At 39.9% G+C, this 26,545-nt stretch overlaps 2 protein-coding genes across 2 annotated transcripts; one reads left to right on the top strand and one right to left on the bottom strand.

The window, feature by feature from the left end:
* The first annotated feature begins 4,570 nt into the window (after positions 1 to 4,570).
* On the top strand, positions 4,571 to 6,535 carry LOC132032081 (uncharacterized). Its single transcript, XM_059421885.1, has one exon. It carries the CDS (start codon positions 4,571 to 4,573, stop codon positions 6,533 to 6,535), a length of 1,965 nt encoding a protein of 654 aa, XP_059277868.1.
* Positions 6,536 to 10,276: 3,741 nt separating this feature from the next.
* On the bottom strand, positions 10,277 to 12,324 carry LOC132029396 (uncharacterized). The gene is made up of 2 exons (XM_059418673.1): positions 11,822 to 12,324; positions 10,277 to 11,742 (listed from the first exon to the last, which is right to left on the bottom strand). The coding sequence occupies exons 1-2, from the start codon at positions 11,951 to 11,953 to the stop codon at positions 10,930 to 10,932; spliced, it is 945 nt and encodes a 314-aa protein (XP_059274656.1). The 5' UTR covers positions 11,954 to 12,324; the 3' UTR covers positions 10,277 to 10,929.
* Between the last annotated feature and the right edge of the window lie 14,221 nt (positions 12,325 to 26,545).

Below are 26,545 nucleotides of genomic sequence, written 5' to 3'. Positions count from 1 at the left end.
AGAGCCTTAAGTAAATGTTGGAGCTGACAGTTGGCTACAAAAAGGGACAACGTACACGTGTTACAGAGAGAACGTGGTTTTGTGGGGTACTAGTTTCTAACACAAACACTTCTCTCTTGTTGCTTCACGTTGCTAACTACTTGTAGTATACGCAACCCACTGTATTTTCTTTTTATTTTGCCATAACTCATTGCCGCATAATGTGTGTTAATAAATATCTAAACTTATATACATTGATATTGTAAAGAAAATTTCACAAACGAAATATCCATAAGAGATGAGATTGGTAATCTTGAGTATAACACATATTACCAGCTAGAAGAGACCGCAAATATGGTCTACTTAATAGCATAAAAAATTATTTATATTGTCCGATTTCAAAGAATTAGGAAGGCTCCAGTTGAACATAATATAGGGTGTTGGAAATATAAGGCGGTGCCTTAATAATATCATAGGGCACAAAGAGGATGAAAGAGAGAGAGACATTAAGCTCACTTCATTATATATTAAAACTCCACTCTTGCATAACAAGATCACCAAAGGGGTTTATATAGGTGTTTATAGAATATTCTAGACTCACGCCAATTAAATATTTTCACACACACATTTGAACCTAACCACATTGATAATATAAGAATCACCTAGATAATACAAAAGATCATGCACCTAGGATAACTAAAATACATTTGAATCTAGACACTTAAACATTTAAGTTTATCATTTTCAACATCCCCTCTTAAACTTAAATGTCTTTTCATATTCTTCAATCTTTCTTGACAATTTCAACTTCATTTTCAACGTCCTCTTTGTATACGCATCCACAATTATAGGCCATTCATTCTTCATCAGATTCTAACTTTTGGCTGTACCAAACACAAACTCACGGAAGACTTCTCTTGTCTTCTCTTCCTATCTTATGAAGTCCTTCAAGACTCACACCTTTTCAACGAGTTGTTCTTCTCTTCACAAATCCGAAGAATTCACTCTTCTTTTGCAAACAGTCGGCCTCTCAATAGACCATCAAACTTGGAGACACACCTTCAATGGAGGTTGTCAAAATTTCAGCTTTACACTTTCCAGGATCGAACCAACGCTCTGATACTACTTGTTGGAACTATGAGGCGGGTCCTTGATGATATCATAGGGTACAAAGAGGATGGAAAGGGGAGAGAAACATTACGCTCATTTCGTATTATTATAAAGAACTCCACTCTAGGGGTTTATATAGGTGTATATAGAATATTCTGGTCACGTCAATTAAATATTTTCACACACACATTTGAACCTAACCACATTGATAACATAAGAGTCATCTAGATAATACAAACGGAAAAGGGCCAAATATGCCCCTGTACTATTGGAAAAGGGTCAAATATACCCTTCGTTATACTTTGGGGCTATAGATACCCCTGCTGTTATACTTTGGAACAAAATACCCTTATACTTAACAGACTGCCACGTGGCACTCCTAGAACAAAAAAAAAACATCCCCAATTTAAAATACACAGTTCTAGTTATAACCCGCCCCGCCTCGCCCCAATTAATCTAACCCGACCCAATCCGCTTGAACTTAAACAGCCGACAACAACATATACCAACTGGAAAAAGAGCCGACAGAGCGATTTGTTCATCTTCATCACTTCCTCTTCTAATTTCCTTCAAAAATGGTTAAAACCTTCATTGCATCCACTTTTTCCTTCAAGTTATCTCTTTCAATATGAACAGCATCCAACAGCGTTCAGAGCATCAATTTTAATCATAGCCACATCCATTGAGCTTTAAATTATTTATTACGATCACACCTCTATCCGGAAATAATTTGTCATGGCACTTGCAGTAACCTCATGAATTTTTCTGTAAATCACAATCAAAATAACTTCAAATTATCAACCATTATATAAAGAGGGTAACTGACAATTCAGAAAAATAAAAGAAAATTCCTCAGGTTTAGGACACTTAATAAAATCTCCTTCCGGGGTTTGAAGCAGTTTTTGAAGTAAAGAAATTGGCAATTTCAGCGCAGTGACAATTCCTCTTTTGATGAACAACTATCTTCGGACATTATACTCCACTTTTTGGACCCAATACAACCTTGTTATGAAACTAAAAGATAAGATAAATTTGAGGATGAAAGGAGCATAAATACTCAGAAGTAGACGAATGAATCCAAACAAGGTTGTTCTTCAGTACGAGTTATGTCTGTTGCTTAAGTTTGAGGGGATTGGGTCGGGTTAGGTTAATTGGGGTGGGGCGGGTTATAATTAGATATGGGTATTTTAAATTGGGTATGGGTTTATTGTTCTAAGCTTGCCACGTGGCAGTCCGTTAAGTATAAGGGTATATTTGTTCCAAAGTATAACAACAGGGGTATATATATTCCCAAAGTATAACGAAGGGTATATTTGGCCCTTTTCCAATTGTACAAGGGTATATTTAGCCCTTTTCCGTAATACAAAAAATCATGCACCTAGGATAACTAAAATACATTTGAATCTATACACTTAAACATTTAAGTTTATTATTTTCAACAGGGTTACTGCTCTTCTGCAATCTGCATATAAAACTTATAATAGCATGATAGCAATGGTGTTATTTATTTCCTTTGAAATAGTCACTGGTAGAAGAGTATATACATGAAGCATGTTTAGTGTGCCATTTCCATGTAAGTTAAATGATATAAATAAAAATACTTCACGGTTAGAAGAAAAGAAAGCAAGAAATGTCGGGAGGATTGACACTTAGACCCTAGCCTTATTTGACTGTGCATGATAATGAAAGAGACTATATTAATAAAAAATTAGATAGGATGGCCTACTTAATTTTTGGATTTAGTAGGTGCTCCTTTCGTTTTAATTTGTATAATAAGGTAGTTTGACTAAATTTCAGAGAGGACTTGCGTAGGATGGGATAAGATTATATGGGAAGATAATCAAAAGAAAGAACAATTTGAAAAGAAAAAAGAAACACAACTTTGTGTTGAGTCGATTAAATCAAATACAGGGAGGGAGTACCAGGTATAGGAACAAGATCATGTGTTGTCTTAATAGAAAATAATATTTCACTTATATATACAATATAATTTTCGAATGAAAGGTGTTCAACTGACTACCTTTTGGCTATAGGAAAGTGGCCACATTAAGCTAAGCATTGTCCGATCCGGAGATACTGCTTGATTGGAAAATTAACTATATATGAATAAAATGTAAGAATAAAATAAATTTTTATGATCTCTTTAGAAATATATTTCTAATGATGTTATCATGAATACATTTTGAAAAATGAAAATTCGTTCAAAACTATTGTAATAATATATTTGAACTTTATTTATCAATATGTAATTTTGTTTTTAATTTATCCATTTATTTGCTTCTTTGAATGCTGCCGATGGTAATTCCAAAAAAAAAAAAAAAAAAATTATGTGTACGCCATGTTAGAACCCAAATATCTCATGACAAATCAAAATTTAATGTTCAGATTGTTTTACATTAATATTCTCACCTTTCTTATTGTGGTCGGGAAATTAGAATTATTTTTTCCATGTCAATATGTCCTTGCCAAAACATCCCCTTCCCCAGTTGTCCATACAAGTCAACCAACCGGTTGGGCACGCAGACAAGCTTACATGAACAATTTATGAAATATAGATAGGAGCATTAATGTTTACGAATGAAAATTTATTTTTTATTGGTGTATACGGGTAAAACCGAGGAGACAGGCACGCTCGGTTTCCCGTTGTTATGGTTATGCTCGGTCACGATACGACCGTCTCACCGGGAACGAGGCTTCGAGTTCGGGCCGGGATGAGGCGATAAAGGAAGGGCGATTGACTGCCATCAGCGGGAGACCGAAATATCCGTCCTCAACCGGATATTTCGGCGTCGATCTCGGCAAAACAGCTGTCACCAGATTTATTTTCTTTATTTAGAATTGTACTAGGGTTGAAACTCCTCTACTATATAAAGAGGAGGTTATCATTCATGAAGGGGGTTGGCAATAGCAAGGACAGAAACAGTTTACATCAACAATCATAAGAATCTTTTTAAACCATTCCCATTTTTGTTCTTAAGTTCATTTTTATTATACTTCGTGTAAGTTCTTAACAAAAGGTATCGACCTCGGTTTCTATACCGAGGGCCGATACGCGTTTAACGGTTGGTCGGATTCGCTTCCTGTTCATTTATTGACATATCTCGCTATTTAATCTTGAATTGAATTTAGCCACATATCTTTGGCATCACGCATAAATTTAATTGTTCTCCGTTTTAAGGTTAAACAGTTTGGCGCCCACCGTGGGGCCTTAGATAGTAGTGGCGGTTCAATACAACATTCTGGTCACGCTCGATATTTTACACTTGTTTTTTAAGGTTTGATTTCAGGTATACCAGAAATGTCGGATTCCCATTCCGTCAACTTCCAAGTGGAACCAAGCCATCACGAGCATGACGACGGGGACGTACCAAACAACAACGCGCCCCCCGTTAATCCTGTTCAAGTCGGATCATCGGTGGGCAACGTACCGGCCGGCGAGAATAACGGGGTCATGCTGCAACAGCTCCAAAACCAGTTAGACATGGCTATGGCTCAGTTGCAGGCCCAGCAAGAGATCATAGCACAATTGCAAAATCGGGGTCAGGCACCCGATATTGCCCCATCAGAACAGACCCAGGATACGGAGGAAAGACACATCCCACGGGGTAACGAGAACCACCCCGGACAAAGCAGCGAATTGATAAGAATGCTCGAAGAATTGACCAAACGGGTCGAGTCCGGTGAAAAGAAGATAGAGGCGAACGACAAGAAGGTGGAGAACTACAACTCGAGGGTCGATCAGATTCCGGGGGCTCCACCAGTGTTGAAGGGACCGGATTCAAAAAAGTTTGTTCAAATGCCGTTTCCGCCGAGTGCGGCACCGATGAAAATCCCCAAGAGATTTCGCATGCCCGATATCCCGAAGTACAATGGGACAACGGACCCAAATGAGCATGTAACTGCGTATACGTGCGCTATTAAGGGCAATGATCTCGCCGATGACGAAAGGGAATCAGTGCTGCTTAAGAAATTTGGGGAAACTCTGTCAAAGGGGGCTATGATTTGGTATCATAACTTGCCCGAGCACTCGATTGATTCATTTGCCATGCTCGTTGATGCTTTCGTTAAGGCCCATGCCGGGGCCATCAAGGTCGAAACTCGAAAATCGGACTTATTCAACGTTAAGCAACGAGATGACGAGACCCTTCGCGAGTTTGTGGCTCGATTTCAAATGGAGCGCATGGACTTACCTCCAGTTACTGACGATTGGGCCGTTCAGGCTTTCACCCAAGGGCTCAACTCGAGGAGCTCGATCACATCTATGGAACTAAAACAAAACTTGATAGAATACCCGGCGATCGCCTGGGCTGATGTACACAACAGGTATCAGTCGAAGATCAGGGTCGAAGATGATAAGATTCTGAGGGCTGCTTCAGTATCATGGCATTCCGGTAAAGGGAGTGATCGCTCGAGGAGAGTGATAGATCGAGATTCCAGATCGTCATATGACAGGTACCAGCCTTACCCGCTCGATCGAAGGGGGAACGGGCGTAACAGCGAATCGGGCAAGAATGATAGGAGAAACGATCGAAAGAATGATCGAGGCCAAAATAGTCGTGGTTTGGTAAACAGAAATGTTGTCGATAGAGCTCTGGGAAACAGAGAAACTCCAAGGTTATCCGAGTACAACTTTTGCGTCGATGTAGCAACCATAGCGGCAGCCGTTATCCGAAACAAAGAAACAAGGCATCCGAGGCCAATCCAATCTGACCCGGAGAAGCGGGATAAAAGTCTTATTTGTAAGTATCATCATACTCACGGCCATCGAACCGAGGATTGTCGACAGCTGAGAGAGGAGGTCGCCCGTCTGTTCAATTTGGGACATCTTCGAGAATTCCTAAGTGAACGAGCAAAAACCCATTTTAAAAACCTGGACTCCAACAAGCAGGATAGGCCGGAAGAGCTTCTACAAGTGATACACATGATCATGGGAGGAACTGACGTTCCCGTTGGGCCGGTTATAAAGCGCACAAAAATTGTCATAACGAGGGAAAAGCGTATCCGGAACGATGACCCCGATGGCCCCATCACGTTTGATGACGAGGACATGGAAGGCATCGCCCAGCCGCATAATGACGCACTGGTAATATCTGTCCTTGTCAATAAGTTTAGAATTAAACGTGTGCTGATTGATCTAGGTAGCTCGGCTAATATCATCCGATGGAGAGTCATCGAACAACTGGGACTACTAGATCAGATCGTGCCGGCAATACGGGTCCTCAACGGATTCAACATGGCATGCGAAACGACGAAGGGTGAGATCACTTTACCGATCAGTATGGCGGGAACTACGCGACGGACAAAATTTTATGTGATAGAGGGAGACATGGGATACAATGCATTCTTTGGGCAGACCGTGGATTCACCTCGTAAGAGCGGTTCCCTCGACTATGCATCAGGTATTGAAATTCCCGACTCCAGAAGGTATCAAAACCGTCCGTGGTGAACAGCAGGCCGCAAAAGAAATGTTCGCGGTTGAAGAATCTGTTAAGACTATAAAGGCGCCAGATCGGAGCGAAGGGAAGAATGCCAAATAGCAATCACAGATCCCGATCCCGGAATCTTCGGAAGATCGGAACGGAGACACACTAGACGAAGAGTTAAAATTCGGAGTACCGAGAACCTTTGTGGTGCCCGATGATTCTGATGCCACTAAGTCCACCGTTGAAGAACTCGAGCAAGTCATATTGTTCGTCCATCTACCAGAAAAGAAGGTATACCTGGGCACGGGGTTAACCCCCGAGCTCAGGAAAGAATTTATTGAGTTTCTTAAAATTAACTCAGATTGCTTTGCTTGGTCCCATTTAGACATGACAGGTATTCCACCGGACGTGACGACACACAAGTTGAGCTTGGATCCAAGTTTTCCCTCGGTCAAACAAAAGCGGAGGCCACAACCCGAGGTAAAACATGCATTCGTCAAGGACGAGGTAACCAAGCTCCTTAATATAGGATCCATTCGAGAGGTAAAATACCCAGATTGGTTAGCTAACGTTGTAGTAGTGCCTAAAAAGGGGAATAAGTTTAGAATGTGCGTAGATTATAAAGATTTAAACAAAGCCTGCCCGAAGGATTCATTTCCTTTGCCCAGCATCGATCGCATGATCGACGCTACCGCGGGTCACGACACGCTGAGTTTCCTCGATGCCTATTCCGGGTACAACCAAATACAAATGGACCCGGAGGATCGAGAAAAAACCTCCTTTATAACTAGGTTTGGCACATATTGTTATAATGTAATGCCTTTCGGCTTAAAAAATGCCGGTGCCACCTATCAGCGTTTAGTCAACCGAATGTTTGAACACCAAATAGGGAGATCCATGGAAGTTTATATAGATGACATGGTCGTTAAGTCCCTGCGAGAGAGGACCATTTGAAATTTTTGCAGGAAACTTTCAGCATATTAAGAAAGTACAACATGAAGCTGAACCCGGAAAAATGTGCCTTCGGAGTCGGATCGGGCAAGTTTCTCGGATTCATGGTATCAAATCGGGGAATCGAAATCAACCCGGATAAGATAAAGGCAATCGAAGATATCACCGTGATAAACGACATCAAAGGGGTACAAAGATTAACGGGACGGATAGCTGCCCTAAGCCGATTCATCTCCAGATCCTCGGACAAGAGTCACCGTTTCTTCTCATTGCTCAAGAAAAAGACTGACTTTGCATGGACCCCCGAATGTCAGATGGCCTTGGCAGAACTCAAAAGATACTTATCAAGCCCACCTCTACTCCACACACCAAAAGCGAACGAGCAGTTGTATCTATACTTGGCGGTGTCCGAGATAGCGGTGAGCGGTGTCCTGGTTCGAGAGGAGAAAGGTACGCAATACCCGGTTTACTATGTAAGTAGAACCCTCGGTGACGCCGAAACCAGGTACCCACATTTGGAAAAACTCGCTTTGGCTTTATTAAGTGCATCTAGAAAATTAAAACCTTACTTTCAGTGTCATCCCATATGCGTCGTAACGTCGTACCCCCTAAGGAACGTCATGCATAAACCCGAACTCTCAGGCCGACTAGCAAAGTGGGTTGTGGAGATTAGCGGGTATGATATTGAATACAAACCCGAACTGCAATCAAATCCCAAATATGCGGCGGATTTCGTGGCCGATTTTGCACTGGCCATGATCCCCGAGGTCGACAAGGAGATGCTTCTTGCCTCGGGGACTAGCACGGGAGTCTGGACCCTTTACACGGATGGTGCGTCTAATGTAAAAGGGTCCGGGTTAGGGATCGTTCTCAAACCTCCCTCAGGTGACATAATAAGACAATCTATTAGATCGGCTGATTTAACTAACAACGAAGCCGAGTATGAGGCTATGATTGCAGGTTTAGAACTGGCTAAAAGCTTGGGAGCCGAGATCATAGAGGCCAAGTGCGATTCTCTCCTGGTGGTCAACCAAACGAACGGAACCTTCGAAATCAAAGATGATAGAATGCGGAGATATCAAGAAAAATTGCAGGTTGTCCTTCGCCGGTTCAAGGAGTGGACGTTGGAACACGTACCCCGGGATCAAAATAATGAAGCGGATGCCCTGGCAAATCTGGGATCCTCGGTCGAATCAGAAGGGTTCGCCTCCGGAGCTGTGGTACAGTTGACAAAATTAGTCATAGAGACCGGCCACGCGAGATAAACTCGACCAGCCTCACTTGGGATTGGAGGAACAAATACATAGACTATCTCCAAACAGGAAAGCTACCATCCGATGCCAAGGAATCAAGGGCCCTCCGAACCAAAGCAGCTAGATTTTGTTTGGTCGATGGCCAGTTGTACCGAAGGTCATTCCACGGCCCCTTGGCGAGATGCCTAGGACCAGGGGAAACTGACTATGTTCTGAGGAAAGTTCACGAGGGGACTTGTGGAAACCATTCAGGAGCCGATTCATTGGTCTGCAAGGCGATCGAGCGAGGATACTCGGAACGAGATGGAGGAAGATGCCAAAACCTTCGTTCGAAAATGTAACGAATGCCAAAGGCACGCCCCGTCAATACACCAACCCGGGAAGAGCTCCATCCAGTCCTCTCCCCATGGCCATTCATGAAATGGGGCATGGATATAGTGGGACCTTTGCCATGGGCCCCAGGTAAGATGCAATTTATTTTACTTATGACTGATTATTTCTCTAAATGGGTCGAAGCACAGGCACTCGAGAAAGTCAGGAAAAAAGAGGTCATTGATTTCATTTACGACCATATAATCTGTCGATTCGGGGTACCAGCGGAGATCGCGTGTGATAACGGGAAGCAGTTCATAGGTAGCAAGGTCAGCAAGTTTTTCGAAGAATACAAAATCAAGAAAATCTTATCAACCCCGTATCATCCGAGCGCGAATGGCCAGGCCGAGTCTACCAATAAAACCATCAATAAAATTGCGCAAAATTTAAATAAAAAAGAATGGAACGGCTCTAAGCACCGATGGAAGGAGGTTCTGCCCGAGGTTTTATGGGCCTACCGCACAACGGTAAGATCAAGCACCGGGGAGACTCCATTTTCCCTTGTATACGGAGCCGAGGCCCTGATACTCGTCGAGGTTGGTGAGCCAAGCTTAAGATTCCGTTATGCCACTGAGAACTCGAACCATGAAGCAATGTCCGTCAATCTGAATCTCGTGGACGAAAGAAGGGAAGCTGCTCATATCCGGATAGCCGCACAAAAACAGAGGATGCAAAGGTATTATAATCGGAGGACCAACCTCAGACATTTTCAGATTGGGGACTTGGTACTGAGGAAGGTCACACTTCATACGAAGAACCCTCACGAAGGGAAATTAGCCCCGAATTGGGAAGGACCGTACCGAGTCACTGGAATAACCGAAAAAGGTTCTTATCAGCTCGAGAATGAAGACGGACAACAGCTGAAAAACAACTGGAATGTAGCACACCTAAAACGATATTACTGTTAAAGGTACGAATAACTTTTCTTTTGCTTTCTTCTCTCTCGATCTAACCACGCAGGGATATAGCCCGAGAGACAACGAAACAGCACAGCGGATACTCGGAAGTCATAGACTTAGGACTGAAAGCACGTTCTGCACTCTTTTTCCCTTTGACCGTTTTATCCCGAAGTGGGTTTTCGGCAAGGTTTTTAATGAGGCAGCGCCGAACAGTGTGCTACACATATAGAGCATACCGATCAAAAGATCGGAGATCGAATCGCACATACGGGCTAATAGTACCGAGCCCTCATACTTCGGACTCGAATACTAGGGGACTATTATACCATGAGTTAAGTGATAACTATGTAAAAGCCAAGGCCTGAACGATAGGATCAGATGTAAGGACCAAACGATCGATTGAATCGTGTCCACTTAGTTTGTTCTTGCCGCGGCAACAATTGCGAATGCATCTCTGGCCAATTTTTTCAATAAAAAACTTACTTCGATCAAAAGGATCCAATGTTGCCAAATACCGAAAAACTATGGCATAACAGTTAAAGACTACGGTCTAAACTATGGCGTAAACAGTTAAAGACTACGGTCTAAAAAACATATGCAAGCTCGAAAGCTGCGACCTAAAACGGTTAAAGACCACGGTCTAAAAACGCAAAAATGTCGTGATCGGGTCTGTCTTGCAAATTATGAATAAAGCAACGACTAACGTCAACACGGACTAAAACCCAATCACGAGCCGTTACCATTTGAATTTTATCCTGGCCGAAACAATATGGCAAATTATAATGATGGCATAAACCGAACAAACATTGAACCGAGGAGTACTTTGCAAATATCAAATACAAATTTTGATTCATACATACATAAAGTAGATTTACAAAGGCTCGGAATAGTGGCCTCAAAACAAAGGTGTAAAAACAAAAGAAGGGACACAAGGCCCCGAACCTAATCTTCATCCGACCCCTCGGCCTCTTCATCGGCTGACTCGAGGTCGATATCCGAATCCTCAGGGTCGAACGCAGCCTTTGCTTCCGCTTCAAGCTTCTTGGCTTCCTCGATCAGATCTGATAAGTCCACACCAGTGGCTTGAACTTCTTCGAGGGTTTTCCTTCGGGATAAGCACCGCTCGTACTCAGCTCGAAGATTACTGGCCTTTTCGGCAGCAGTCACATCGGCCTTGTACTGCTCTAACATATCGTCATAACCCGAGATCTGGTCAAGAGCCTTTCCATGCTCAGCTTGCAGATCGGTGATGACCTGGTTCAATCGATCCCGTTCAGCTTCGGCCGCAGCAAGTGATGAGCTAAGGCCATTCATTTGTTCCACCGACGCCCGAAGCTGCTCCTGGAGAACATCACGTTCGGCCACAGCACCGATGGTCGTTTCGTGGAGGACATTAAACTCGGGCTTGATCCCATCCAGCTCTGCCCGAAGTTGATCGATCTGGCTAACATAAGCCCGGGCCTGAGAAGGAAGGGCGTTAGCATCGGCCGTTAAAGATTTATTGAAAACTTCGAAAGCCCTTAGCTTCTCTGCCTGTTGATCGCGCTCCCGCTTAGCCTCGGCAGCTTCGTTTCGAGCCACTGTTAAGTCCGACTTCAGGATAGAAAGGTCAGGGAGAGACGAGATGTATTGCAATTTCTGCTCGTACAGATCCATGAGCTCGTCCACCTCCTGACTTTTGCTTTTAAGCTCCTCCTTGAGCCGGCCCACTTCATGCCTAAGCCGGTGAAAGCAGGCATGATGAAGCACGGAGGCCTATAAGAGAAAGAGGAACGATTGTAAAATGAGACATGAAGTTAAAACTAAATGAAAGGAGCACAAGAACAAAACTTACCCGGTTCAATGCCTGCTGGGCCTCGTTAAAAAGGCATGATTCGCTGACTTCATCCATTTTTCGACGGTCTTCCTGGGACACCAGAGGGTATAAATAGCTGGCCACCCCGACCGGCCCCGACAGCATGTTCATGTCGGCGGCACCTTGAAGGTTATTAGCCTCTTCCGATTCGGGTCGGAACTAGGGGCAGGAAACAGCTTCTCCAACCTAGGGCCGGAATTAACCCCGAAACGATCGGCCACGGGGATGGACAAATGCTCAAAACCCGACATACCCGGAGCGGGTATTTCATAACCCTCATGACCGGCTGCCCTTTGCTCGGTCACCTTGCCTTTGGCTTTTTCGTCATCGGCGGGAATATCCACCAATGGCGGCGGAGAATCCTGTATGCAAATTATCGTTTCAGATGAGGCCACAGCTTGTATCGGAAGGACGGAACCAATACCGTACAAAGGCGGAATAGTAGGTACCTTAGAGCCTGATACCGATGAAGTTGCCTTCGATCCAGCGGCTGCGGCTGGCAGTTTTTCAATACTTCGAGTAGAAGTGTGATCGGAGGCCCCGACCTTCGACCCGATGATCCCTGCGTCCGTCGGCCTCGAGATGCCGCTCGACCCAGCCGAAATTCGACTTGAGCTTTCCACCAATGGTGGAGTGATTGCAACAGAACCGGTCAAATCATGCTCGAGGAGCTCGTCAATAAGACGATGCCCACCCAACGCCTGATCATCGTCGTCAGAATGGTCCAATAATTGACCAACAACCTCAGCGTCCAAAGCACGGGCCGAGATATCTTCCGATGAGGTCTCTCGAATAACGACCCTCGATCTTTTCCTGGCCTGGGAAGGAGCTCGAGATGATTCGGAGGATTTTCTTTTCCTCCTTTCAACTAGGTCTCCCTGATCGGGAGCTTCGATATCCTGCTCGTCAGCTGAGGCCTCGGCAGTTTCCTGGCCCCGAATTCTGGTGGCCTTTGACAAACCTGTGAAGCAAAAAGAAGAACAGTCATTACCTAACTAACGTGGCGTATTGCACAGAGTAGAAAGGACGACGCTCTAAGGGAAAGACTTACCGTGGGTCCCGGCCTCCCAACGGGACCGGGACAAACGTCTCCAGGTACGTTCGGCATAAGTAAGTTGGGAACAGATTTTCCCAATCCACTGGTCGAGGTTAGGAACCGCACCAAGGGTTCGGATAAGCGTTGTATACACACGAACAAATAAAAGGTTCAGTATAGGTGCAGGCACGTGGCCGAATCGTATCAACATAAAGTTACTTACGGTTTGGGTTCCATTTCTCGGGAAACGGCAATTTGTCAGCGGGAATCAGATCCGCTGTCCTGATTCGGACAAACCTGCCCTGCCAGCCTCGGTCTCTATCTTCGTCCAGACCGGAGAAGGGCGTTTTTCCAGCTCGTTTTGAGAGTTTTATCATTCCCCCTCTGAAGACACGGGGGCTATATAGCCGAAGTAGGTGGTGCACCGTGAACGGAATGTTCACGTTTGTAGTAAAATAACGGAGGAGCACAACGATCCTCCAAAATGACGGGTGAATTTGGCCGAGGGTAATCTCGTACCGTTTGCAGAAATCGACCACCACAGGGTCGAGTGTCTTTGAATGTGAAAGGGTAAGTATAAACACTTAAGTACCCTTCCACGTAGGTCGATATGGCTTCATCCTGGTCGGGAATAACGACCTCCTTACCTTTCCACCCACAATCTTCCTTGACTTGCTCGAGTTTATTCGGGGGTATCGTGCACAAATAGGCTGATATTTCGACACCTCGATCCCCCTGTTGAGAAGGTTTCTCGACTTTGAAGTCCCGAATGGTCGAACAGTCTTGAGGAACAAAGTCAGTCAGCAGTGGCTCTGGTTTAGGAGCCGAAGAGGTCTCACCAGCTTTAGCCTTTGAAGATTTGCTCGTCATTTTGAAATTATGAAGATAAGAAGGTTTTGAATGAAGGTTTGAAGATTGAATAGGAAACTAATAAGAAGATATGAAGATATGAAGGTATGAAGGTTTGAAGATATGAAGATCAACGTATCCAAAGCACACGAAGGTAAAATTCCCTTTGGTAAAAGTCGGAAAGTGAAAAAAGAAGGGGAAAACTTGCTTTTATAGAGTGGGACCGAGACGCTCTACCTTCCGCAACCGTCTTCAGAGCCAACAGGGCTTCGACACGTGTCGATGTCAGACGGATGTGATGGATGTGACCTTGATCCTATCTAATCATGGGAAGCGTATGCGAGAAGGAACCGGGGCTTCCACTCAACCAACAGATCGTGCTTAAACGGGTCGACCTTCCGAAGAGACCTAGATCGGGACCTCGTACGAACACCTCTATGATCGAGTAAAGCTTCCGAATAGGTCGCAAAGGATATGGTTTCGAACCAGTCGTGGCCGAGTTTAATAACAAGATGCTCGATTACGGTGGCCGGTAGCAAAACATGTCGGGTTTTTACGGATTATGGAGTAAGTGATTGCTGATCGAATATAACAAGGGCATATACAAAGGTTTGGGTACAAATAATACATATGGAATGCTCAATGAAGTCCAATAACAACCAATTTTTCATTTCACAAAATTCCGACTATCTCGGATACATCAGTACATCAGAAAAAGCAGAAGAAACCCTACTCTACGACCAGTAATTGGAAAACAAAAGTAAGGCAGCCACACCCTTACTCAACCTAACAAGTCGGAGGATGAGATCTTCGAGTCTATCCACGGGATGCGGCAATGATGGGTGATACCGATTAGATATCCCCGTGACTTGCACCAGAGGCGGATGACCCAGGGATATCCAATCCCGGTAAATCTTTCTCATCGAGCACAATTGTTGGTGGAGTTTCGCCCGAAGGCATTTCCCGACGGGTCCCCATAATATGGCGAGTTCGAACTCGAGATCCAACCCCCGAATGCACAACGGGAAAACTTCCAGCCTCCCTGCGTCTAGGTGGCCTCGATGGAGCGGGTGTTCTTCTTTCTCGAACTACGTCCTCAGCTACCGACTTTCCCTTGGAAGCCCTCCTCGTCCGAAGTCCTGGAAACCAAAGGTATTGAGTTAGGATATAATACAGGGAAATGAGGGTCGAAACGATCAGATTAAGAAGTTACCATGGTCTTTGCCTTTCCACCCTTCAGGTGCCATTCTTCTCCAAGAACGGCCTAAGCTACGAGAAGCCCGGAGAAGGGCAATCACCCATTCAAAAATAGCAGTTTCGAGCGTGGGCTCAACCGGATCCGGTGAAGGGTTCCACACTTCGGGAAAATCGACAGACGATGGACGGTGAAGTTGAACCGTGCGTATCATCACGAACCGGTGAAGCCATCCTCGATCATAATCGTCTTCGGGGTCGATTAGGCTTCGGCTTCCCCTGGGAAGCATCTGAACAATTCCCCCTCGGATCACCCGAGGTATATATAAATGAAGCAAATGATCGAGGGTAAAAGCGACTCCGGCCGCATTGGCCAACTTCTCAATGCAGAACACGAGCCTCCAAATTTGCAGGGCGCGATGCCGATACATATTCGATGCCGACGACAGAAGTCCTCGATTATTCTATGAACAGGGAGGGTGAACCCTATGGCAAAGGGATAAGTGTATGATAACGAGTAACCGGCAACATGATGATTTATTTTCACACCATCCCCAACGGGGAGGATGTCGACGTCTGCGCCTAGATGGCAATCTTCCCTGACCGTAGTAATGGCGCTATCACCGATACAAGATTCGAAATTCTCCACCGGGTCAAGATGACGAAGAACTTTACAGTCGTTCGTATAAATAAAACCCGACGGAACAATACCAGCAGCGATAGATTCTAACTCCCTATCAGAGCCAGCGGCTCCAGTTGATGGCATGAACGAATGCTGATCTTCACCCTGAGTCAATAACGGTACGTAAGCCATGATCGTGGAAGGTCCTCCTTAACAATAAGTACTCACACCCTGGAACAAGAAGATTGAAGATCCGAAGAGTATTATGGGCTCAGTACAGGAATATCAGTAGGTTTTGAGGTGGAGCAAAGTGAGATTTGAAGAAGTGCAGATGCATGGAAAAGAAAGAAGACATGGGCTTTATATAGAAAGAGATTCAAGAGATCTTGTAGCGTATCAAGGATTCTGATACAAGGAGGATTCCCAAAAAGATTTGGCGGTTGGGTAATAATGACCTAGCATCGGGCAGAGTGAGATTTGACTGAAAGGTCTTGCTCTAGGTAATTGGAGGCGGTTGTTCAGCTTATTTGGGTCCATTCCCCGCCGTCAGTAATTGTACCTCGGGAAATGGGGGACTATCTGTATACGGGTAAAACCGAGGATACAGGCACGCTCGGTTTCCCGTTGTTATGGTTATGCTCGGTCACGATACGACCGTCTCACCGGGAACGAGGCTTCGAGTTCGGGCCGGGATGAGGCGATAAAGGAAGGGCGATTGGACCATCGGCGAGGAGACCGAAATATTCGTCCTCAACCGGATATTTCGGCGTCAATCTCGGCAAAACAACTATTACCAGATTTATTTGCTTTATTTAGAATTGTACTAGGGTTGAAACTCCTCTACTATATAAAGAGGAGGTTATCATTCATGAAGGGGGTTGGCAATAGCAAGGAGAGAAACAGTTTACATCAACAATCATAAGAATCTTTTTAAAACCATTCCCATATGTTCTTAAGTTCATTTTTATTATACTTCGTGTAAGTTCTTAACGGAAGGTATCGACCTCGGTTTCTATACCCGAGGCCAGACGTACTTAACAGTTGGTCAGATCTGCTTCTCTGTTCATTTATTGGCTTATCTCGCTATTTAATCTTGAATTGAATTTAGCCACATATCTTTGGCGTCACGCATAAATTTAATTGTTCTCCGTTTTTGGTGACAATGTGAGTATCAAGTTGAGGATTTTGTGGGAATGTTTTACATACAAACAGAAGAAAGTGTAGAGAAATACGTACAACATTTCAATTATTATTATATTTCCCACATGATAGAATTTTTTTGTAGGTATAAGAGGGAGACAGAGACAGTGATGCAAATCTTTGACCGTTGACTTTTCTCTCAGCTCTTGAGATATTGTCAATTATAATTAGTGTTTATCTTCTAGTAACTGTTATTATGATTTGTAATGGAATATGAAATCAAAAGACGTGAATGTGTATGTTTTTTTAAGTTGGAAGCTAGCTCCCATAGGCAATTGCTACATGTTATATACTATCTTGTTGACTCCTCCACTATATGGGGAGTCATGGCAAGTGGATATTTAATTGTTGAGTTGAAACTTCTAAAGGGGAGGCTGCTTCATGTTTTAATCAAAAGGGTGTTACTAGTGTCTTGTGGTTTAGGTTATTAATTTCTCGATATCTATGTTTCACAACGCTTTTAATTGGATCATATATAAGAAGCTTGACAGATACTTCACCCCTTTAAAATTTATGTGACTTTGCTTGGAAAGAATTGGACTAGAAGATCCCAAGTCTTTATTTAAGAAAAGGGGTTTTCTAAGAGAAAAAGGATGGGGGTCACACAATTGATTATGAAGGTGCAGGGGCCGATTACAGTAAAAGTTGGGGATAAACAATTAAAAGCAAATAAAAAACGATTTTTTCAGGTTTAATCAAAGTTAAAAGATTAATTTACAACCCCCTTCCAACCGACTGGTTATTTATGACTGTGGCTTTCCTCAGAGAAAGTCAACTCTAGAAGATTACACATTACAAATAAGCTTTTAATGCAAGCTAAATTTCTTTTCTTTTTCAAGTAACATGATGAAATGTGGAGTAGAAAATACGTGAATCGATAGTAAAAAACTCAGAAAACTGAAGAACAAAATATATTTATAAAATATAATTTTCATCACTGAAAATATAACATTCGTTTCATCGATATATTATAAACATCGTTAGTATGTAAAAGAACAATACTAACTTAAGCTAAACTATTTACAATATTTAAACTTAGAAATTGATGCTTGGCTTTGATTGTTACATAAACACGGGACGAGTAGTGAACTACCTGAGGCGGGGGATTTGGCCATTTTATGCTTATTAATCAACTAATTAATAAGCATAAAATGAACTACCAGAGGCGGAGTCCCCATTATTGGAAACATTATTATACTTATTATACGAGTGAACTAACAACACAAAAAAATATGACTTTTTAAACTAACCAAATACATCTTAACAGTAATGTTCTTAGTGATATCATAATCTAGACAAGATAAGCTAAAAATAGTCATTTGTAAGACCAATTCTGCAATACTTAAAAACATGAGAGAATAAAACTTCATCCACTACTAAATATTAAAACATAATTGGTGCATACAAAAAATTTAGTCAGAGATACAGATATATCATCATAATAGCTCAAATGAGAGTCATCTTCCACAAAAGTAAACATCGACAAAAATCATATTCTCAAGTGTTTTCTTGAGCTCTCATGAACAATACTTCACAATTAGATTTGGTTGGAGCCAAAGAAACTGTTGCTATTTGATGTCCCTTATCTGCAAGATTCATATGCCATGTTAAAAAGACAAAGACTTAGTGAAATAAAGAAAGAGTGTTTAGGGTAAGTGGGTAACCGGCTAAGGGCATTAAAATAAAAGAGATAAATTGTCAATTTTGACCTTAATTAGTTTAGTTTCAGTGGGCGTAAGCCTTAGTCTTGGGGCGAGTTAACGCCGGCGTTCGCCTCGCCGTTTAGGCGTACGCCCACGGGATCTTTGCCTTTCGAAAACGCCCAGATGCGTTTTTACTACGCCCCGTCCCTGGGCACCCCTAAAATGCCTCTAAAAACATTGTCCACCACCAAGAGTCAATGAATTAAATACGATTAACACGACATTTTATAAAAGAAATTTAACTTTCTACATACCGATGATATAAAAATTACTCAACTATATCTTTTTCAAAGTAATTATAAAAATAACTCTTTATAATAAACATTAAATGAGAACCTGAAAAAGAATTAGCAAGTAATGACAATAACGACATGACAATAGGGAAGCACATGATGAAGATCTTGTTGCCACACGAGCAAATGAACACATCAATTACCCCTACAATTTTAATGTATGTTTTAGTCCAATAAACTTGATCTAAAATAAGCATAGGTCTTAAAAAAAAAAGTTAATTATTTTTAAAATCTATATCTTTTTTATAAATGATGTATACAATTTTCTAATAAATCTCTTAACAATATTATTATCATTTTCCTGTGAGATCAAAGGTAATAACGTCAAATATTTTTTTTATAATTGATGTTAATTAAAAAAAATTACTAGATGTGCAAAACAATACAAGATTTAAAATGGAGCGAACCTAGTACTCCTATCACTTAATTCTTACTTAATAGACCAATTATGTGGTCCCTAAATTTATGTTTCCATTACGCTATAGCATGGATTAACAAAAGTCGTACAAAACAACTTTACAATTTACCTTTAGTCCTTAAAGTAGTAAATGCTGTATCGTCAAGTCAGGATCCTGCTTAAATATTGTGACATTCTTTTCGTTAAACCATGATTATCTAAGATTTAGTACATCGGTAAGCCTTCGCTTTTATTAACTTTTGTAGATTCAGATCTACGTAAAATCTTATTTACATGCTAAACTCTTTGGTGTCATGTGCTTCGTCTATAAAGAACAGTTGGGGCGGATTTAGAGGGTGGGGAGGGTGTTCACCCGAACACCCTCGGTAAAAAATTACATTGTATATATAGCGTAGATTTTCGGTGTTAAAACATGTATTAACTTTTGAATACCCTGAACAAATGCAAAAGGTTAGCTCACGTGGTTCAAGGTGTTCAAAATTGTTTCTAGTGTCCTAGACTCGATTCCCATGGATAACATTATTTTTTATATTTAGTTTTTGTTGTTTTTCCTAACCTTCTGAGTGAAAATTCTGAATCCGTCACTGGTTGTGCTAAAGTCTTTACTATTAATAACAACATATCCAGTATAGTCCCACACATAAGATCTGGGTAGGATGAGGTATACGCTGACCTTACCTCTATCTTTGTGGGTAGATAGACGGTTTTCGTCTTTCCAACATACTCCCGGATCAAGATTTCACGATTATTGACACTATTTGAAAATCCTCTCTTTTTTGGGAGTTAGTAATATGTTCGAGGAATAAAAGCTACGTTTATGCAAAATTTTGCCATATACATCTTTTCTTTGTCACCCACCCCACATCATTATACCTTTCGCCTCGTATGAGTACTCAAAAATTGTAGGAACTTTTTCTCTTTCCATATATTCTCATAACAAAATTTTGGAAATAGGTATTATAGCTTTATTGACTCAATTATCGTCATTTCAGCAGCCCCCGTACTGTATTTGGGCAGTTGCAGCCTGTGTGATTCTTCACCTAAGATTAAACCATGTTAAAAAGAAGAGGAATGTCCTTTTGGCGGAGGCTGTGAAAGTGACACATTTGTTGATTGTGTCCGGCAGCCAACGCTACTTTTCCTTTTAATTTGCAAAGGAATGTTGAGTGCATCTATTACGCAGATAAGTTAATAACATAAATATACCATCTTCTTTAATTATATACGTCAACCTAAATTAGAGCATGTTTGGAGTTTCACGGCTTAATTAGGGTAATTCATATAATTAAAGGAAGTAATATATTTTATGTCCTTAACGTAATGGGAGTTTGAGAATAGGCGCATAATCTTTTTCAATATTGAGCTTAAAGTGTGTTTAAAAAAAACCTTTATTATGTATTAAATTATTTAATCGGAACAGATCGTAATTCGAGTGGTTAATAAAGTCCGCCGATAATCTAATTACAAAACATTGTACGATATAGCACAATTTGTGCTGTTGACATGGAATGACTGAGTTGTCTGGCTGCCGGAATTTTGTTGCTTGGTACTTGTGCCTATAGAACTACTCATCAACTTCATATAGTTTATACGTAAGCTAGTAGTACTACTTGCTAATCTAATAAATTAGCTTTATGTGAACTACAAATAACCTCTCATCCGCTCACATCACACGTGCCCTTCCACTAAATTCGCCATGGTTAATTTGGCTCATAATATATTTGATAAATAAATTCATATAAACTCCGAAATTACACAACGATTTAGTTGGCTCACGACTAAAAAACTTTGTGGTTATTATCACAACATGGTAAATAAACTCATATAAACTTCAAGTTAGGATCAATATATTTTCCTTTTTTTCCGTGAAAACGAAGAGGAGTACAGAAATTTGTTTACTACTTTTCTAGGTAGAATATTGTTGAGTTGACTTAAGGTGAGAAAATATATGTTACTATCATTTCTATGGTTTTTTCTTCCAAAAAAGTTGATGTATGTGACCAATATCCGGATCGGATATATCCTTGAGAATTGCTTACATTCATAATATTAGTCGAATATGTGCCCACGTGTAATGTGTTATGTCTTATGTGTATCATATGTCCAAAGAGACTTTGCCATAACTGGATTATTGAGACCTTTAAACCATTAGATCAGATGATTTGTTTTGATCAAAATATTGAAAAGAAAATGACGAAAAAGAGAATAACTAAATAAACAGTGTAAACCATTGAACCTAATCGCTCATCGAAAGTGTGACAATCGCTCAATTAATCAATTATCCTCACCTTTGTTTCTTTTCTGTTTTGCCATCTGCTTTCATGGATAATGGTGATTATACTCGGGGTTGGAGCTAGTGTATGTAATTAGTGTTTGGCAGAATGCAATAATTTTGACTCAAATTTTGTATTTATATTTTCAAAAATTATTTAATATATATATAAATAATTAACACGGGATGTTTATTTTGTGCATTGAACTATCCTTTTTATATATATATATAAATAATTAATTCAAAATAAAGTAAACAAAGAAACTTGTGACCAAAACTCATAAATTAGAAATCCTATCTATACCTCATAAATTAGAAATCCTTTTTCATTGGTGGCTACTTCTATGGTGGGATTCTCTTTTATTTTGTTCTCTATTTATGAGGGGTTGGGTCTGTTCTTTTATCCTTTTACTGTAGAATTGTCGGTTAAGTGCTCCAAATATTAGAGACACTGTTCAGGCTTTACTACTGTGACTTACAAATAGAAGTACTTGTGTTCAATTATTCTGTCACTAGGTAGTATTTACAGCTATTGAGCTTACAAAGCTTCCACTCGCCCCAAAGAAAAACGTTCTACACATTTGGAGAAATTAAAAGTTAATTTGTACATGCAGTGAACAAGCCTGTCACTACTACTACCATACTGTAACCACTACCCATCAAAGGTTATGATGTGATAGAAAGCAGTCAAGATTTATTTTTAGTTCGAGCTCAGAAAATGAGATAACATCAGACGAAAAAAGAAAAAAAAACAATTGTACTAATTTTCCTTTTCTTCTTTTTGTTTGTCAACTCTGGAACGATCAAATTTACCTGCATCCAATATTTACACAAAAGTATACTAATTTATTATAATAATAAGAGAATAAATACAGGAAGATATATTTATTGAATTAGTGTAAATAATGGATGCAAACACTAGTATTTACCCTCGGGAGCCCATGTAAAGTAAGAAAATTATTGTTCCATTTCATTTTACAGACATCCATTTCACGGAGGGAGTAGTATATCTGGAGGTTGAAATTGCAAGTGCCAAAATAGTGCTACCTATATTTAATTATTATGACCTAGGTAGCATGTAGGAGAGGATAAACATTAATCTAAAAAGAGAAAACTTGACAGGATAGATCAAATAAAGCTGGAATAATTTTTCGTCTTTCTTTTCTAATCTTTTTGGAGTATAATAGATTACAACGATTATAATAATAGAAGATAAAGAAGAGACACTTGGAATTTTATAGCATCACAAATCATCCTAGTGTCCATTCTTAATCACATCTTCTAAGCTTAGATTCCCTGGGTCTTTTCATGTAAAATCTTATTTGTGCTCCCTAATCCAACATGAATTGTAAGCTAAAAGATGTAGACCATAGAGTTAAGACCAATCCAAATTAATTGGTCATGAAGATAATACCTTTTAGCCCATCTTTTCATGTCCCCCCTTAGGAGGGCTAGTGGGTCCATTGAGAGAACAAACACCCTCTAGACCACCAAAGTACTCTAAAAGGTACCTTTTAATTTGCACAGGATGATTGAAGTAGCAAGAGAAGACCGAACAAAAAGAAAGTAAACGGGGGCAAATACTTGTGCTAACTTTTTTAAAATAATTTTTTAATGTTCTGCATGGGGCAATGCAATATTAAGTTTCAATTTGTTCTAGAAAAATTAGTGTAGGAAAGAGATGGATATTTGGAAATAGGCAATGGACCGCGCAATGTGGGGAACACATTCATGCAGAAGTTGAACTTGAAACTAAGAAAAAGAAGCTGCCAATTAAATGTTAGACAAAAATAGCCAGATATGTCTCATCACACTGTGTGTTTCTTTTGTGTTGGCTCAATGGTTTGCCATATTTCGTGCCAAAATACTTTTTCATAAAGGAATGTCATTTAACACCGCTTTACCAAAAAACTCACTAAAAATGTATCTCACTCTTCCTTCTAATTATTTGTCTGGATAGTTAAATAAGAATCTAGAGGTATATATGTTGTTGGAAATAATTCAAGCTCTAGACAGCTCCTTGCATGATTTGGCAGGTAAGAACTGTTGGTTGAAAAATAAACGAATTACGGTTCCACTTATTACCAACTTTACAACAGCAAACACAAAAAAAGGAAGTGTCATGTTTCCTTGTCTAAAAAATGCCATTAAGACTTGGAAAAGAAATTGCATAATTTTGTTCATTGTTCAACTAAACTTTTGGGCCCTAATAACCTCCCTTGTGTCGATATTAGGATGCGAAATCATAAACTCATGCTCAGCAAAAAAGTTATTTATTATAAGGGGTAACAATTAAAGAACAACACAAAATAAGCAAGTACTTGCACTTTTTCTCATCAAATGGACCCGTCTTTAATTTTGTCCTTCAAATGGGCTGGTCTTTAATTTTTATCCTTCAAATGGACTAGTCTTTAATTTTCTTCTTGAAATTGAAACATCTTTTAATGGACATTAAGTTAACTTTCTAAACAAGCAAGACACAGGGATATTATAATATGTCATTTATGCTGGGCATAAATTCGATTTTGAAGGACAAAATTTAAAGTCCATCATAAAATAGGGGCAAAATAAGTGTCAGTGACCCGAATCTGATTACTTGTTCTTCAGCTGGGTCTCTTTGATTTTGTGTGAGCTATACGGTTTGTTGTTTGGCAATCTCACAGTCAAAATTGGCTGTTAAAAGATGATGGATTTACTTGGGCATAGCCCAAAAGTCTTAAAATTTTGGCAGAATTACGACCCAAATACATTCGGTCATCTAGTATACTTATTTTGGCCCAACTTCTTATTTGTTACCTTTGTTTAGCCGTAGTCTTACACTAGTTAACTTGTCCGCGCTTCGCGCGATTATACAAATATTAAAATAGATAACTATTAATACTTTTACTTTTAAGAAATCAATTTTTTCACTTGTCTTTTGTGATTCTATCTGTTGGGATATATACTATTAACCATGTGTTTGGATATAGTATTTATTATAGAACAATTATTTATTCATTGTTTAATAAAGAATTAAATAGATCATGTACTAGTATGTGTGTCCTTTACTTATATAGTAGATGATTTAGTGTATAGAGTTTAGCTTATACACAGAAGATTAAATCGTCGGTTCTTATAAGTATAAAATTTATGTTCATAATCTAAGATGGAAATTGGACAAAGCCATCGGTATGATTGTAGCCCAAGATTAATATAATGTATCTTCATTATGGGAACGGTATAGTTACGTCTTCTTGTGCTAGTACATTTTATATGTATTGAACGGACCAAGTAGAGATAAGTGTTTTTGTACTGAATATATAAAACAAATTCTCTAGTTCATTAAATGTACTTATACTCTTAATCTTGATATAATTATTATGATTAATGTGATTTGTTCATTATTTTGATTTATTAAAAGGTACGACTCAATTGCGGGTCTATATATTCCTGGTAAATTGGATAATGGAAAATTACATTTGTGAAATAATAATTAGTTAATAGAATCCATGTCTCGACTTTGAGATTGATGATACCCCTTTATGGATGCTTATAAGTCGCATGTGAAAACCCTGCAGGTGGATTTTGTATCCGTCACATGAAGTAAGTTAAGCAGAAATATAAAGGATTCAATTAGTCAATGAATTAAATTGTCAGTAATTTAATTTAATTGATTGGTATCTGTAATCTTAACATGGGGAGTTAAATAAGATTTAATGAAAGATTTCGAAATTGAACTGAGGAGTGCAGTTACGATTTTTTAGTGGAATAATTCGTAATTTATTATGGTAGGATTAATTCAGATATTTCGAATTAATTCCATAATAGGAAGGCTCGTTAATTAAATTCTGTGATCCCTGCTGTGCCCAAATAATAAAGAATTAAATGGAATATTTTTTCTTGGTGGAAAATAAAGACCCAGCAGGTTTTGGAAAAGGGTGAAAACCCTAAAACCTGTAGTTATAATACAGGGGTCTTATTCCACAATGAGGCAAGGGTTTTAGAAGTTTCTTCAACTTTTCCATAGAAATTCACCCACACGAATTTCGTAAATTGCATTATTTATTAGATTTGATGAAACATGGCCCGAAGGATGAACACGTGGACAACTTTTGCTCGTGCTTGAAGGTTCGAGTTCTGCCTTGATCCGCTCTAAGAGATAAGTATCGATTTTATATTTGATTAAAATCTTTGATTATGTGTTATATATATTACATGCAAGCCGATGCTGTTATTTATTTCTTATTGCATTATACATGATTTAATCAATTGACATCAAGAAAAGTATGTTTGCATCAAATAGATAACTTGAAATATATATATATATATATATATATATATATATATATATATATATATATATATATATTCAATTATATTGTTTGGTCATTGAAAGCCGTCGACAACATCAAACAACTCTGGCCGGTACGTATCAATCTAATGGATTGTGGCATATTCTTGATTTAATTAAAAAGTACAAAATTGCTTGATGTGTTCAATAGTCCTGGCGGCGGCGGCATCATCAAACATTATATGAGAGGCCAATTTTTTTTTCATTCATTAAACCTTGGTTATGGACTTTGATTGCAGCAACGATTTTTTTTTAAAATCGAACACCCCTGGGGTAGTTGATTGGTCCTCAACAAAAGGTTAAATTAAACAAATAATGAAAAAGGAGATGCTCACCTTAACTTTATATTTAGTATAGACGATGGCAGAGACGTAGCCCATTAGAAAAGGGAGATATCTGCTATGTCACTTAGGGGTCGCTTTTGGTAGAAGATATAAGGCGGGATATTAAAGACTAATTTTTATCTATGTTTGGTAGAAGGTATAAATTTATCTGGGATAAATTTATCGTATCTCCAAACATGGTACAAAAAATTAGTGTTGATATAAAATACCTTCTTATCCCAAATCTTGGGATTATTTTATACCATCTTTTAGATGGTATAAAATAATCCCAATAGATGGGATAAATTAGTCCCGGGATTATAATCCGGGGATAATTTCGACCATCTACCAAACGACCCTTATAATTGTATGTTGGTGGTCACTTTTCGATATTATTCTTTCTTGCATTCCCTGTTTGTGACAGTGTAGAATAATTTCTTTTACATTCAAGAGGGCAATTGCT

The sequence above is a fragment of the Lycium ferocissimum genome, chromosome 9 (assembly GCF_029784015.1).
Source record: "Lycium ferocissimum isolate CSIRO_LF1 chromosome 9, AGI_CSIRO_Lferr_CH_V1, whole genome shotgun sequence".
Lineage (NCBI taxonomy): Eukaryota > Viridiplantae > Streptophyta > Magnoliopsida > Solanales > Solanaceae > Lycium > Lycium ferocissimum.
The sequence above is the reverse complement of the archived record's forward strand: the minus strand, read 5'-3'. Positions and strand labels throughout refer to the sequence as shown.